At 30.7% G+C, this 16,847-nt stretch overlaps 2 protein-coding genes across 7 annotated transcripts; one reads left to right on the plus strand and one right to left on the minus strand.

Annotated features, from left to right (window-relative positions):
• Positions 1-185: 185 nt before the first annotated feature.
• LOC113522650 (E3 ubiquitin-protein ligase rnf168-like) lies at positions 186-6,351 on the plus strand. The gene is made up of 7 exons (XM_052897731.1): positions 186-548; positions 772-901; positions 2,041-2,262; positions 3,318-3,513; positions 3,768-3,985; positions 4,693-4,876; positions 5,142-6,351. The coding sequence occupies exons 1-7, from the start codon at positions 206-208 to the stop codon at positions 5,724-5,726; spliced, it is 1,878 nt and encodes a 625-aa protein (XP_052753691.1). The 5' UTR covers positions 186-205; the 3' UTR covers positions 5,727-6,351.
• A 3,268-nt stretch (positions 6,352-9,619) lies between these two features.
• On the minus strand, positions 9,620-12,660 carry LOC113522583 (TAR DNA-binding protein 43-like). 6 transcript variants are annotated; one of them, XR_008253141.1, is made up of 5 exons: positions 11,134-12,660; positions 10,592-10,719; positions 10,444-10,501; positions 10,120-10,223; positions 9,620-10,027 (listed from the first exon to the last, which is right to left on the minus strand). XR_008253141.1 is itself a non-coding variant. In XM_052897730.1 (2 exons), the coding sequence occupies exon 1, from the start codon at positions 12,482-12,484 to the stop codon at positions 11,135-11,137; it is 1,350 nt and encodes a 449-aa protein (XP_052753690.1). In that variant the 5' UTR covers positions 12,485-12,660; the 3' UTR covers positions 9,620-10,027; position 11,134. The 6 variants fall into 6 exon arrangements, 1 of the variants encoding a protein (XP_052753690.1); XR_008253138.1 differs by having other exon boundaries at positions 10,444-10,504; XR_008253139.1 differs by having other exon boundaries at positions 10,444-10,504; positions 10,588-10,719.
• Between the last annotated feature and the right edge of the window lie 4,187 nt (positions 12,661-16,847).

Consider the following 16,847-nt stretch of genomic DNA (forward strand, 5'->3'; position numbering starts at 1 on the left):
TTCAATTAAAATGCATAGTAGATAAAATCCACAGTCATAAAATCTTACCTGAGAATCTAATTCAGATAGGAATGATCTGGATTTTAAACATCTATTACATTATATTATGTTTATGGGGCTGAATATACGTGAAATAAAAGCTGTGTGAGCTATACTCCTTAACTGTCCGATTTGAAAGAATTTTAAAACAACAACAACTTAAAAAATGGCGGCCAAGTTAAAGAAGCGGTTGTCTAAAATTGAAAATAAATTATTGAAATTAGATAAATTAGAGTTAAAAGATCTAATTTGTTCAATTTGTCATTCAATACTTATAGAACCTGTAACTTTGCCTTGTTATCATGATTTTTGCCAACATTGTTTTAACGGTAGCATAGAAAATAATGCCTTGTGTTGTCCTCTATGTCGCTTACGAATTGGATCTTGGATACGAGCAGCAACTAAACAAAAGAATTTAGTAAATGTTGAACTCTGGAATTTTATTAAATCCAAGTTCTCAAAAGAAATCAAAATTAAAACGAAAGGAGAAGATTTAAGTTTCCTTGAAGGTAAACATAGTTAATCATATAATTATTGTTTATAAAAAATAAGTGAACTTTTATATACTTACTAGTAGTATAATCTTGAACCTTTTTGTTATCTAGAATAGCAGGGTTATTTTTATTATATTTATTGCACATGGTTTTTTTACCACCTGTTTCGTGTGTTCTTTCCAGTTTCATTTTTGTAATTGATTTACTCATATTATAAATAGAATTTAATATGTTATAGAAAAACCACCTATACGATTAAGTGCTCCTGGTGAAATAAGATTAGAATATGAAGCTGAATTGAAGAGGTTGAGGTTTGAACGTTTACAACTTGAACAAAAACAGTTTCAGGAGACTGAGTTTTTAATCAAGTGAGTTCATTGTTATAATGTAAATACTAAAGTCTCATTAAAATTGTTTAGTAATGATATAACATTAATAGTAGAAAAAAAAAGAGAACAGCATTTAGTATGCAGATGTAACCTTATACTAAACTAACTAGTACAGTAATTCTATGCAATAATATATTTATAAATAACTTTTGATAATCTTATGTAAGGAACTGTTTGAAATGATTCTCACAGGCACCTTTTATTATTGCACGACTCTACTTCATCAGGGAATTAATCTTTGCATGCTTGAATCTAAATGGTTATATACAATGCGGTTTCAGAGGACTTTACTCCTGCAAACACTCAGGCTGTAGAATGAGCCCTTTGCCAAAGCTTTCTTTAGAAACTACAGTTTAGAGTTGTTCAAAAAGGTTGTATTCAGGGTCAATAACATGCATGTGATACCCTTAGTGTTTGTAGGCATCCATAGGCTACAATGACTATTTACCATCAGGTAGGCTGTATGCTTGCTTAGCACGATTATAGAAGAAAATCCTGTTAAAAATCAACACAAGTTTACCATTTTAGATCCCTTAATCTGATGATATAGATGGCTATATATCATAAATTATCAGAAGATTAATAAGGACAAGATACTTTTTAATGTCAGTATTTGAATTTGATAATTTTGCACTCTTTTGTAGGCTCACAAAGTAAAATTAAAATTACAATAATTTTAATTTTACTTTGTAAAATTACAATAATTTTAATTTTACTTTGTAAAATTACAATAATTTTGATTTAAATTTACTAAAAAATGAGTTCATATTGATTACTTTAAAATAAAGCATTCACTGTGACATCAGATAGAAATTTTAATTTTAGAGATAGGATAGACTCTAAACCTAAAGTTTAGAGAAATGGCACCTCAGAATCAACTCCACTATTATACTTCAGTAAAAGGTATATTATTAAGAATATTACCATTAATATTTAATTTATTGATTGATTTATATCAAAGTTATTAACACATTAATATTGGTGCACAGTATTGTTTGTGACACCAGTGTTAGCTCATAAATAAAATCTTTTATTAAGTCTAAAACTAGTAAAATATAAAGTTGATACAAATAATTGCAATATATAATAGTATGATTTACAATAGTTTTTTTTTTTAGAAAAATTCAACAAGAAGAGGAGGAAGCTCATAAAAAATATTTGGATGCTTTAAAACAAGATGAGATATTAGCACAACAGATACAAGGTGCAAATTTAGAACAAAAAGCTCCTAAAAACTTGCCAAGAAAGCAAAATCTGAGGGGCACCATCAATAAGAAAGTAAAGGCAGCAAAAATTGATAGCTATTTGGCTAAATTGCAAGCTCCTGTTATTATCAGAAAGTAAGTTGTTTTCAACATGTTATTCTTATTTATTTTTTATATTTTATTATAAATGTACTAAAAATTAACAATTTGTTATCTATATATATAATATTATTGTAAACAAAGTTGCAAAAACAATCTGTACTTAAATATTCTTAATTACCAAGAATCAAGTGCCGCAAAATTGATTGAAATCAAATTCAATTACATGATTATGCTATGAACTCATCCTTTACCTGGCCTTAACTTGATAATTTGACCTTGAGTGGAAACTCTGACGTGTCAGTAGTAGAATGGGATCCTGAGGAAGTGGCTAGTTTGGTTCTTTTGAATAAGGAAGTGTTCCATATCTCCTGCTGCATATAGCTCATGCAAGCTGAAATGAAATCAGAATTGTTCGAAGAGGTGATTGTGGTGAGATCAATCATCTTAGCGATGACAAAGATGTTCTTCATATCCAATGTAATGTTTATCGACAACTAGCTGATACTGAATATGAATATTACCGCATACCTATATAAAGACTTTACATAGGATAAGATTAACCATTTAGTAAAACGCGACATTCTGTTTATGGTCAAGCAGTATGATAAATTTGAAGGATTCTAATAAAATTAACACCTTGACTGTAAAATTTTGATAAAAAACATTTTCATATATGCATTTTCCAATAGCCGTGTGGTCTCAGCATATAATAGGCCACCTCTGCCATTCCTGTGTGGCAACTAAGAGAACTTTATGGTAGAGAGATGGGCAGCAGCGTTCTTCTCAAAACATTACTAGAAACGTAACTGCTGTTGCCAACCCGTTTACCAAACGTGGCAACTACTGGCAAAATTACCCTTATGAAAAAGAAACATTATATTAGCCATAGACAATTAACGGCTAGTATGACATTTTGTTATATATCAGCCACTTTCTCATAATGGTCTTACAGGCCAGCTTCTTGAATCACTAAGTTATGGAAAGTATTGAAAGAAAGAATCCCAATTTTGAACTTTACGAGTTTATAAGAAATTATACATACAATTCACATAAAAATCAAATATTAATTTATTATTTTGGTTTTGCAGTAGTCCATTGTTAACAGATGACAATACTAGCACAGATAGTTCTACCCCCAAGGTGCCTTCAGTAAAGCAAAATAATAGGGATTCTCCTGAAATTGTATCAAGTTATGGAAAATTGCTGAAAAATTTAATAGATAAGAAAATTAGAAATCGAACTGGTATTTGGAATAAAGAAAATGGTGATACTCTCAAAGATAAGGTAATAATATATAAAGAATAATATAAAGAAAAGAAAGTAATCCATATTGGATAAAAATGTGTTCAGTATAATATTATGAACAAAATGATAATTTTTTTAGTTAAAATGTTGTTTGCATTAGAATTTACTGGGTACAGAGGAATAACACCGGGTAGGAATCAAAAACAGTATAATATTAACTATAGATACCACTTTCCATAGTGTATTTTTACAGGATAATTTTTTAGTTAAAATAGAATCAAAGAGAATAATAGCATAGTGTATTTTTTAAAGAAGATGGAATTGATGATAAAAATATCAAATCTAAAAATGGAATTCAGTCACTATTAGTATCACTTCCTTTACCACATCCAGGAGTACTTCAACACAAAACAAATGCTTCTAAAAATAGAAGTACAGAGACAGATAGTTTTGATTCAACGCAACAGGAATTATGTTATTTTAAACCAATTGAGGGAACAACCCCAATCAGGTGAGAAATTTTATCCATTGATAGTTTATGAGAATATATATGTATATAGTTCAATAAATTGAATGATTAACTGCAACTACTTGTATAATAATATGTTAATATATAATAAAACTATTACTGAATTGCAGTTAAAATTGCATTAAATTATTTTAGATTGAATTATTGTTCTCTTTTGAATATTCTAAATCTAATAATTCAATAAATGTATCATCCCACCTGCTGTTTCACTCCCATCTCTAATATTTTGGATCTGAATACTTCTAAGTGTACCCAGAGAGCCCATTTGTGTATTTGTGACTTATGTTTAAAAATACAATTTTATGCAAAATTTTTCCTTTAAGCCCATGTATATCAGTGGGTATATGAATAGATAGATAACAATTGCCTATTTAATGGGTAATAATGAAATGGTCACCCAGCCTACACTAACGATATACACTGGCGGGGCACCAGGGAGGGATGATAGGTGGCGATAAAAGCAGGTCAGTCAACCCATCGCGACGAATCGCGCTAGAATTAACCACAATGGTTTCCAGGGGGAACCACGTGATTGACCTGATAAGGGTGTATTGCTAGCAATGGGACAGTTAAACTCCATTATTAACAATCTCTTTCCCCCAACAATAGCATTGTTGTCTATTCAAAATTGTGATATGACTGTTAATAGTATAAAGAATAATATGTAATTATTTTAGTTTAAATTCTAGTAAGAGATTACCACTGCGAGTGCCAGGAATGCACGTGGGCCATAAAGGAAGTTCTTTACAACATGAAGTAGCTCCAAGCAGGGCGCAATACATTGAGGGTCTTTGTCGTCTGCGGAATTTATCCATGGCAGAAAACTTGCCTTCGGCATTTGTCATAGCACTTAATATCTTTAGGGTAAAAAAAGTAAGTTTCTATGTTTTGTAAATTTATAAAATTATTTATAAATTATAAATATACCCCCTCTAAAGTTTATCATGACATATCAATCTAAGCAAAGCTACTTTTTGTATATACATTTAATACAGAAAACACTCTGATCACAAATCTCTATATTGTGGAGGAATCAAACCTTAGACCATTGTTAAGTAGCACAATGTTTTAAATTGCTACACTGAAAAAGTTGTAAAAGGCTATGAATAAATAAATATGTCTTTTGATTTTCTTGCAGGATACTGTAAAATGTGAAACAAATATTCAGTTACGGGATAAGAAAGTTATTCCTTCAGGCCCTTGTCTTGTGTCCACATTCCCTGCAAAAAGAAGTTCTAACCGAAATAAACAAATAATTCAAATAGATGGTATCACCGAGTTAAACACCAAAACAAACTTGAGAAGAACTAGGTCAATGGGTTGTATATCAAAAGACGAGAATGAAACAACTCCAAAAAAGGCCAAGTTAAAAGATAGAAAAGTTTCATCAGAGAAAAAATTGTGTTTAAGAAGTAATTCAAAAAAGTCTACTACCAAAAAAGATTCGAATAGTTCACCCTTAATTCCTGATTCTGTAAATAATAATAAGGTTAATTTAGCTATAAAAAATTTATCTAGTCCATTAAAAAATTGTGATTTTAAAAATATTTTACAAGAGCAATTAAGGATTGAGAAGATAATTGAACAAGAAAAGAATGATTTTGAATTAGCACGAAAAGTAGAAGCAGAGTGGAATGGACGAAGACAACCTCGTCGTTTAGCCGTCAAGCGGCAACTCACACTTAATTATGCTCTCAGGCCGTCTAAAAAACTAAAAGTGTAATAATGTCATCAATTATTCATAATCTGCATGCCGCGTGATATATTATGATTATTTAATGTAAAGTACTTTGAAATTATTTCCATACAGAAATATATAGCGTGGCCAACCTTTAGTTCCTTGTGTTTTAGATTATTGAATCTAACTATACATATGCCTCCTATCTATTAGGTTTTCAGTTATAAAATTATTGAAATAATTTTAATATTTTCTACATATGTACAGATGTTTAAGTTTATCAATAACTTGATGCACTACTTTAAAAAAGGTATGTTTTACATACAGAAGAATGACTTGCGATTTATTAAAATACTGTAAAAGATTAATAATTGGTAGCCGCTTTGTTTACAGTTTACATGAGAATATATTTAACCATATCTCTACCATAACTGTAGACATATGACACATGTAAATCAATCCTAAAGATATACATTGTTTGTGTCGCTATACCCTATATACAACTCAAAATATTACTCTACTGTGTACAACAGCCTCAGATACGTATTTTTTTTTTTTTTATCAAGAGTACCTAAAAGATAGATTTTAATTTGAATATTTCATTTTTTTAAAGTTTTTTGATGGAGAAATAGTAATATTCCTAATAAATTAAAAAAAAAAAAAAAAATATTCCAACTAGAATCTATTCCTCAGCAAATTAGCGGATACAAAAAAAAAATACCTACTATAAGGCTAAGGCTTCAGAAATCTATTTTATTTCTATGCAAATGTTAAACTAATATAGAAGTGATATAAGTTTAACTCGTGGACTGCCAGGAGACTTCTAAAATTGATGTAGATAGCTGAAGATTGATTAGGGTCCTCTTTCTTGTTAAGGGGTTCTATCTATATAAATAAAAATTAAATGTTTTTCTTTGGTATAAACTTGAAAACAACTCATATAGAAAATTATTTAAATGTTCGATTAAGGTTCATTGGATATAAAAAAAAAATATCAGCGTTGGTTTGGTCAGCTTGTATGTTATAAAACAGTAAAACTAATAAGATTAGTTATACTAAAAACATTCGACACTAACCTGCCTACCACCACTGTTCTCATAAATGCAAAAAAAAAAAAAAAAAAAAAAATAGTGCAGAGGAGATTCGTCCATTTTAACTCAACTATTTTAGGATATATTCCTAAAATATTTTTAACTACAACTCATATAGATTAATCTCTGTAAACTGTTAATAATTTTGTATTAAAGTTTCGATAAATTAATAATCTGATGCATATATAATATGCTACATATGATACTATTTATACAATTACTGATCATCGTTTTTTATATATATAAATGCCGTTATCATAGATCTCAACTCATGTGATTAAATAGTGATATAAGATTTTGAAAAGTATCTCTTGAATTGGATTTAAGTGCGTGTAAGTACCCTACTTAAAATGCTATTAAATCTATTTTCTATTCTTACTCAGTAATTAATATAAAATATGTAATTTATATATTCGTCAATTATTAACGATTTTTTTTTTTTAATTTAATTCATTTGATTTCAATCAAATGAATTTGAATTCTGTGTGTTTATATCACTAGATGTAACTAAACTAACTAAAAATTTGTAACGATATATGGAGCGTGCCTTACACGTACGTTTCATTGGGATTTAAAATTCCCTTGTTTTTAGACTTCACTTTCAAATTGAATTCTATATTCTGGAAAGTAAAACATATTTGTAAGTACATGCTATATTCAAATGGCAAATATTTTCATTATAAATATTTATTTTTAGTTTAAAATTGTGCTTCAAAAGTGTAGCGAATTTTGATTTTTTTAATGTAATTAATATTTTTCAAAATTAAATTTCAAAGAAATAAAGCAGCACAGAATTTGAAATAAGTATATAACAGCGCCAACTCCCAACGTGAAATTATTTTCTAGTAATATATTTGTTTTTTGATTTTGCTGTTTCACTAATATAAAATTGTAATTATACGATGTGTAAATGGGAGATATTTGAGAAAAATTAATAAAAGGAGTCTTTATAAGACCAACAAATGATATACAATCATTTTTAGAAATTTTGTCTGCTTGTCAGTATATTTGTTGCGATATCACGCAAATACTACTGCACCAAATTGTATTGTGTTCCTGAGGATTGAACTTAAAACTTGTATGTTTTATCTTGACACACCATCTAGAACCAATCTATTTAATTAGTTTTCCTATTTCTGAAATCTACGCGTACGCGTATATAAATGTTATAATTATTAGTAAGGAAAAAATGAACGTTTCCAAAACTTTATGCCATCCTTGAAAATTAATGTTATTTTGACATGAAATACAGTCGTGGCTGTCCCACAAACGATGTTTCTTATATCAGATAGTGTAATTACAAAGACTCGATAATACAATGAATTGTTATTCCTATTAAATCTATTTTCCATGTTTTCTTTTTAATTTTTGGGCAGAGTTACCACTTAAGTTCATCTCTTCACGTTATTTTATATAGAAGAAATGCGTTATACTACCTTTTGTATCTACTCCGCGTGGATAGGATTGATTATTAGAATTAATTAATGAGGAATTGTCACATGCTAATTGCTTAACTCTATATCTAGCATGTTTGGTTTGGTAGTACATATAAAAATGTTATACATTTATATTCCCTTTTTATATTGCATTATTATCGGGTTGTAAAATGATTATCCTGCCTGTCGAATTTCAGTTACCTGTGCCATAACATATAAAATTAATCGTAGCAAGCAGGATTTTCAGCCAATATTTTACGATGTATGAATATACAGATCTACATACATATTGTCTTGTAATTTAATAATTGTCTGATGTCCGTCGTTGATGTAATGTAATAAAAGAATGTGGTAGGTTATTATTTAACACGATAGAAAATATTAATTTACTATTGAAAATATTGTCCACTTGAAAATTAATAGATATTCGTACATTACCATTAATAATTACAATGAATGTCTTTTAAAATGATTCCAAATTATGCATAATGTAGAATACAAAATAATGTGTCTATAAAGGATTTTAAAAATATGAGACGTTTTCTTGTTCCCAATTTTTGATAAATATTTGTGTAATGTGTAGGAATCGTAAATAATGTGGAAGATAAAAATTTGTATGAACGTATATTAATTTGCTGATGATGAAGTAATCAACATAATTTCTTGAATCCATTCTGTATTCATAGACTTCCTGACTGTGGAACGAATACAGATACAATCTATACATATTATTATATCAGCCGTTAACTGTCCACAGATAAATGTAGGCCTGCATAAGAGTTTTCTGATGTTTTAAGAGGGGCGTTGTTGCCCATTATAAGTTGTTTGAGTCGCCTCTTACAAGACCCATAGGAAAGGAAGAGATGGCCCATCTATAGTTTGTATCAATAGAACTTAATAAATATATAATTAATTACAAACGAATAATTGACCCGATCATTTTTTATGATAGAATGATAAAAATCTTAGCGTGCCTCGTCAAGCATTACGATGGCCCAATTGACCATCACATCCGATAATCATCTATAGTAATAACAGCATCATACAGAATAGTCTGATATTCACGATAACCCTCATGCTTTGCCAGTCCTACGAACTATGGTATTATGCCTCTCTACCCTATAATTTCGCTACCATATTGAACAGAAACTGCCTTGCAAGCACAGCTATTTCACTGCAGAAACAGCTAAGATGGAGGTACTCATGCAAACAACTTGTACAAAGTTTCCCTCTATATAATGTTACGCGTAAAAGCTAATAGTTGCTTTTGTGAATATTTTATTAATATTGTTCCCAAAGGTTTTTTGGAGATGGTTTGTTTAACAATTAAACCACCTTTTGCAGTTTTTAGCCTATTTAGTCTATACCTATTAATAATGCAATTAGATGTTTTTAAATAAATATATTGAAGTGATTTAAAAAAAACACTAAAGATTATATTTTTATATACTTTGCCCAGACTACAAAAAAACAATTTAATATGCTTCATAATCATACTGAGAGTGGTGACATCTCAGTGCTTGATCATGGTCCAGAAGTCTAAAGATGGAATCCTAATCCCAACCTCCCGAGTTTCAAACTCATGTTAGGATCTTCTAAAAATGTTTGTCACTTGCTTGGTTCATGCTTGTAAGGGTATATATAGCTGTCATCCAGTAAGCTAGATTAAAGGTTGTGTACAATGAAGGCGACCTAGAAGTTCTTGATACCAAAGGGTGGCACCCTCACAAGATTAATAGTAATTATAACATAATCACTTTTTTTCCTTTTTCTATAATGTGTCTCTCTCTCTCTCTCTATTCTTCTTTACAATTTAGACCTGTAAGAAAAACATATGTTGCATAAGATTATTCAAATATAAAATGACATACAACAAAAATATCTTCCAAATGTATCTAAAAATGTCTGTACCATTGTAAAAAAAAGAAGGCACCCAGATCCTGTTATCTTTGTATCACTCCTATGACTTCTTTTCATGAACTGTATTCATTACAGTGTGTAAGCCTTCTATGCACCTGTAAAACATTTGCTTAGAATAAACACAAGTACATAAAAGCCAGTGATAACATTAACAAAATTTCATACTAATTACACAAATGGTAATATGGTACAACACAAATTACTTTTTAGATTATAATTATAATTTTTGTTTTATTATTATATAGAATATATGTAATAATTATGTATATATTAAGGAAATTTATAAGTTAATATTAAAACAGAAATTATTATTACCACTTTACTACATATTCACACTGCTTCATAATAGCATTCTTGATTGTCATCCACATTGCTACTGTACAAAAAGAACAAAAAATACATATTTCATTCAGTATACCACAAAGTACATCATACTGGCCATACAATGGACATACTCACTCACCCTGGATCGCAGCTAGCATCAGGTACAATCCACTTGCACAGGCAGCCAGGCACCAGGCAGGTTACAGTTCACCTCATTGTTTGAATGAAGCAGTCACATCTTGCATGACACACACACAGGTCGACACACTTTAATTTTATTTTCTTCATAAATTATTTAATTAAATTAGTGTCCACAACCAAATATGTGCATTCATACCCTTTTGCAACATTTATATATGAACAAATTATAAATTTCTATTTATATAAAGCTCTAATAAATACTGTGATTATTTTAAAGTTTCCTATATTGACAAATAAAAACATCCATCTCAGAATACATACTTTTTATTTTATCTAAGAACCTTCATACTGCATCACAAGTATACACGCAACGCTAGTCACCTTATAATTTAAACAAAATATAAGTTTATACTTTCAAATACATTGCTCTCTATGATCAACTAATGACAAACTTACAAAAATTATAATTTCATATTCACGCATTAACCTAAAGTTTCCATACAATCATCCCTGTTATGACTGTTTGAAGTAACAGCTCACCTCATGTCTGTGGCTTATTATTCCATCCGTTGCCAGAGCCAGAGCTACCACCACCACCACCATTACCATTCCAACTGCCTTGACCACTTGACCAATTTCCTTGATTCCAATTGCCACTTTTGCCTCCTCCATTCCATCCTTGGCCACTACCACCTCCTTGATTCCATGATGGAGGTGGGCCATTTTGGCCCCAGTTTTGGTTGCTATTCCAGTTTTTTCCAGAATTATTGCCTTGGGGTGGACCACCTTGCCAATTATTAGGACCAGAATTACCTGGACCACCAAGAAAACCACCCCAACCAGCTTGGTTTAGTGCTGCAGCAACAAGACTTATAGGCAAATTAAAATTATTTGGTGGACCTCCATTTGGATTGATTCCAAGATTTTGCATATTAAGTGAGTCAATATTACTGCTCCCACTGGTGCTATTTGGTCCCCCAGAAGAACTTGATCTATTTCCGTCCCAATTATTAGATCCATATGAATCATCTTTCCAGTTTTGGTTAGATTTACTTTTAATCTTTGGTGCAGCACTAGATACTGATACAGATGCTCCTTTAATAACATGATCCTCTCCACATAGACTCTGTGCAACTTCAGGATCTAGGAATGTAACAAAACCAAACGCCCGAAATGGTCGAGGAACAAACACATCAGTCACTTCCCCAAACTTTGAAAAATAATCACGGAGGTCATCTGCAGTCATATCTTCAGTACATCTTCCCACAAAAACTTTGCAGGGCATTTGTGGTACCACACCTTCCTTGGAATTTGGGATACGTACATCCACCCAACGACCATCAATATTGTGTCTTTGTGCAAGAGCTCTCATTTGTGAAGCATAAGTAGCAAAGCGAATGAATCCAAAGCCTTTAAAAGTGCCATTTTTATCTTTTTTTAGTTGAACCATTACAACTTCACCAAACTGTTCAAAGTATTGTTTTATTGACTCTTCAGTTGATTTCCAAGGTAGACCTAGGCATATTAAATCAGAGCACGTAAGTTTCTTTTCCAGTCGCTTGGTTTTTGCTGCTGAATTTTCAGGAGATACGTCCTCCATTTTACGTTTATTTTCTTTAGGAAAAACGCAAATATATAGATGTTTTCCCCATCCAACTTCACTAGGGGGGTGAAGCTTTCCATCACTTAAACGAATACCTCGAACAGATTTACTATCAGGGTGACGATATTTTAAACCACATGCTCCGGGGAATTGCGCTACAAGCGTTGACAAAAGTAAAGTGCCATCCATTTCACAAGGAATTTCCACGGCATTAGAATCATCCTCATCTTCACTTACTCTAATGTAATCAAATAAATCTTCATTATAGTTATCAGATTTACTACACATGATGAATACACTATATTAATAAAAATTATCACCAAATTTATCGACAAATATTTCAATATTTTTAAGAGGAATATGACACAACGTAGCGAACAAAATGGTTGAATTTTTTTTTTAGATAGCTTTACGGTTTTGGATGTTTCCTTTTAGCCCACCATTAATATCTATTTGATTGAATAAAATCTTTAATAGTGATGTGCCAAGGTAGATGATTTGTATCGAATACCTAACAGAAACTGTTAGGGGACGAGAAGATCGTAAGGGGGAGGGAGCGAGATCTAAAATAAAAGGTATATGAATAACGAGGAATCGGATCAAATTCGATTTAAAATTTAAATTTTCGATAACCTTTTCTTTTTATCGTTAGTTAGTTAGAAGATGCGCTGAGTAAAAAGTAGTGGAGTCGATTCTGTGACGCCCTTCTCTAACCCTATCTCTAAAATTATAATATTAAGTTGATATCACACCGAAATCTTTGAACTTAGAACCAATATCAATTTAATTTCTAGTACACTTAAATAAAAATTATTATAAATTTAATTTACAATCTCGAAATTATCAAATTAAAATATTAGGTTAAGCGATAAGTTTAAAGAAATAGTACCTCAAAATCGAAGCATTGTGGTGAACTTATTTTTGTTGTTAGTTTGGTTAGGGGACTGCCATTAAAATTTTATTCAGATGGGACAGGTGCTTGATTATCCATCAGAGATTTTAAGCTTGGATCAGGATTAATTTTTTTAAAACACCATAGGCATAATAATGAAGCGGCAAAGCATAAGTTAGTAAGAGTAAGATATTTCTCTTTTACTGGTTCCTACCAAACATTTCGGAATAGAATAGATGGGATGCGTAATTTACATAGTGTGTTTCTCGTTGTATTTATGACATTGCTAATGTGTTAAAGAGGGATAGACTTATAAAAACGCATCTGCCTTTTGATTTGTCCGTAGAAGTCAAATTTGTCAAGATATGTTATTTAATTTTAGTGGTTGTATAACCCTACCAAATTCAGATACAACCTGCTTGCATACTTTCTATATAAACTGTGTCGAATATATAATGCAGTAATATAAAATTTGTTATTGACAAATAATTGACATATCAAAAGGAACAAAATTTTTACAAACAAATTTTCTATACACTAGCCTGCTATGAATTGAGAAAAATAGCAACTGATGGTGTATCTGTTGTCCTCTTTTTACTAATTATATTTGCATAAGAAGAAAGGAAGCAACCATATGTTTTACAGTTTTTATTTTATTATTCCTTCTATGTAATTCCTTGTTCTTAGGTTCTTATATAAAAATGAATGTTACTGTCTTTTTCTCTCACGTGTAACTCCATCGACACATGACACGCACCAATTCGTCATATTGATAAGCTGTATAAGCTACATATTCAAATTATATTAAACACTGAAAATATTGCTTGCTAACAAGTTGTTAAACTAATCGTCGCATATATTGTTTAAGTGCAATAAAGAATATATAAATATTATTATTTTCATCACTATACATTTAAAAAAAGAACATGACAATTATAAAGTACTATTTGTGTGACAGTGTATTTTATGGAAATATACCAAATTTAACTTTTCGTCAGTATGTAAACATATTTTTTATCTACCTATGATGAATTATAAAGTATTAAAAAAATATGCGTTGATGGGGTGTGCATTTACAAATAATCTTTAGATAATTCCATGAAATAACATACTGTTATACAAAGAACTTGATATAACATACTGTTATATAAAGAACTTGAAATAAGGTGACAAATTATTGGTTTTCTGATTTATAATAAGCATAGGATATAATTTTGACGCTACATATACATAATTTTGAAAAGGGGGCCGCATTTATGTCTACGAGACTTAATTATGTTTAACGATAACGATTATGAAAAAAAAAATTATTATTGTTCTAAATTCGATATTGATGAATCCAGCATATGGGTTTTCAATATGAAATAAAAAAAAAGAAACTGGAAATCAACCAAAACGTACCATGTATGCTGTGTTGGAAATATTTTAAAAAGCGTGTTCATACTTCGTATTATTTTAGTTAATATTGTGTTTAACGATGTTTATAAGAACAGTAGAAACTGTAAAGCAAAATATATATTGTAATAAAAGTTTCGTTAAGTACATATTTGCGTTTACAGATGAAAGAAAATAAACTGAAAACTGTCCAAAAATCAATGCAAAGAAAAAGAACTGCATGGGCAAATATGCAAATTATATAAACTACAAAATATACAAAATATTGAACCGCAACCGTTCACGTCACAAGAGAAATCTGTTAACAATGATACAGTCATTCAAGATTATATATTATATATTTAAAGCACACAAACAACCAAAACTTTCATATTTATAATATTACTATAGACTAGCCTATACTCGCGACTTCGCGTAGATTTAGATAAAAATGCAGCTTAACTAATTACTTCCAGGTTTAAGCGCATTTTTAATTTGAAGTCACTTGCCACGCAGCTCATTTACAGATGTTCTGTTATATGTATTTTCCTCATCATAATTTTTAAATTATTTATCCAAATTACTTACTGTAAAAGACAAAGATTATCTACGTTACGTAGCAAAAGTGAAAAAAGTGTTTGTTTGGATAAGAGTTTAAACTTAAGATAAAATATGATTCAATGATATTTACGTTTAGTCAACTTAATTACAATAATCATTAACTCATATTTTCCATTCTCTTACGTAGGTATATCATATCCAAAAATCTGCATAAAATTAAAATGGCTCCCACTTTCATTAATTCTGTTACTAATTTTTTTTATGCGACTTATAATGAGAAACAAGCTGACGGCCCACCTGATGGAAAGAGGTAACCGTCGCCTATAGACATGAGCAGTAGGTTCTAATTTAGGCAATTTTTCACTACTTGACCGCAAATGACGCAACTTGTCGGAGAAATTTAAATATAATAATATAAAAAATAAATAATAAAATAAAAAAAAAATTAAATAAAGAGCTTAGTAATGAGTTAAAATAGTGTGTTGGTTTTCATGGAGAACTGCATGGAAGTCGACTTGGTGCGGCATATTGATAGCAATGAGTTGCTAGTTCCTAAATTGTTTGGTTTAAATTAAATTTTCTCTAACAAACAACGTTAACCGCTTTGAATTGAAATAAAAAATTAGGATTGAAAACAAATATATTGTCCTCGTGATGAATTTATCTGGAATTAATTATTATGGTTTCCAGGGTTAATTGCGTGGAAGTCCATTTGACAGTGTGTTGATAGCACTGCGGGGCACTAATGCTCTGTACTAACAACCTCACCTTTTACGTATGAGGCATGGCATGAGTGTTATAGTATATTCTGTAGTGTAGCTATATATACATTCTATGTGGGTCGACCCCCACGCGGTCTTCTGTAAACTATTGTAATAAATTCCTTGTTACAAAAATCTATTTGATAAAGTTCATTCTCATTATTTCATTCTTTGCTAGTGCCACAGTATACCATTAATTGCAGGTGCAATTTCATTTTTACATATTATAAGAAATACACTATGAAAGCTTTTTTATTATGTTCGGAAACATATAAAATTAGGATTGTGTGCAAATATAGGATTAATTCACTAAGGATGTAACTGGCAGTTGAAATAGTAGAGGGGGTAAGGACGAAATAAGAAGGAGATATGCTATCACAAAAACAGCTGTAAGTAAACTGCACAAAATTTAGAAGAACAGTAACATCACAAAGATTACCAAAATACTTATAATGAGGAGTTTGGTTTTTCCAATTTACCTGTATGGTGCAGAAACTTGGACGATCAGACAACAAGAATGCCGAAAAATTGATGTTCTAGAAATGTGTTGCTGCCGACTTTTGCTGCAAATACCTTGGACTGCCTTTCTAACTAACGTTTCCATTCTAAATGAACTAAAAATCAGACAAAGATTATCGTTAGCTGTTACGAATATGGATAATATATAAATACGAATTCTCAAGTACTTCGTTCATATTATCTGGAATAAAAATTGTACGGAACGCCTAATTGTTCAAAGATCGGTACAAGGTAAACGTCTTCGGGGATAGATGACCAACACGATGGACTGACCTCATCAAAACAACCACACAGCAATCTATTGTGGAATGCTCTCGCTGTGGAATCTGGAAGGCTGTGAGCAGAAGTAGATGGAGACCCATTGCAAGGACCTCAATCGCGAAGGAGGGCCTCATCAACAATCCACTATCATCATAAAAAACCACGACCACTCTGTCAAGAGTGTACGACTGAAGAGAGAGTAACTATGTAGAATCCAAGACAAAATAAAAAAAAAGGGAGACAGCGTCGTAGGTGGGAGGATGACAAAAAAAAAATAGCAGGC

Source organism: Galleria mellonella, unplaced genomic scaffold, assembly GCF_026898425.1.
Source record: "Galleria mellonella isolate WM207_F2 unplaced genomic scaffold, CSIRO_AGI_GalMel_v1 utg38, whole genome shotgun sequence".
NCBI lineage: Eukaryota > Metazoa > Arthropoda > Insecta > Lepidoptera > Pyralidae > Galleria > Galleria mellonella.

Coding starts and splice junctions, on each gene's coding strand:
- LOC113522650 (XM_052897731.1), top strand. CDS start 206: ATGGCGGCCAAGTTAAAGAAGCGGTTGTCTAAAATTGAAAATAAATTA. Junction 902..2,040: donor GAGACTGAGTTTTTAATCAA/GTGAGTTCATTG, acceptor TTTTTTTTTTAG/AAAAATTCAACAAGAAGAGG. Junction 3,514..3,767: donor GTGATACTCTCAAAGATAAG/GTAATAATATAT, acceptor AGAGAATAATAG/CATAGTGTATTTTTTAAAGA.
- LOC113522583 (XM_052897730.1), bottom strand. CDS start 12,484: ATGTGTAGTAAATCTGATAACTATAATGAAGATTTATTTGATTACATT.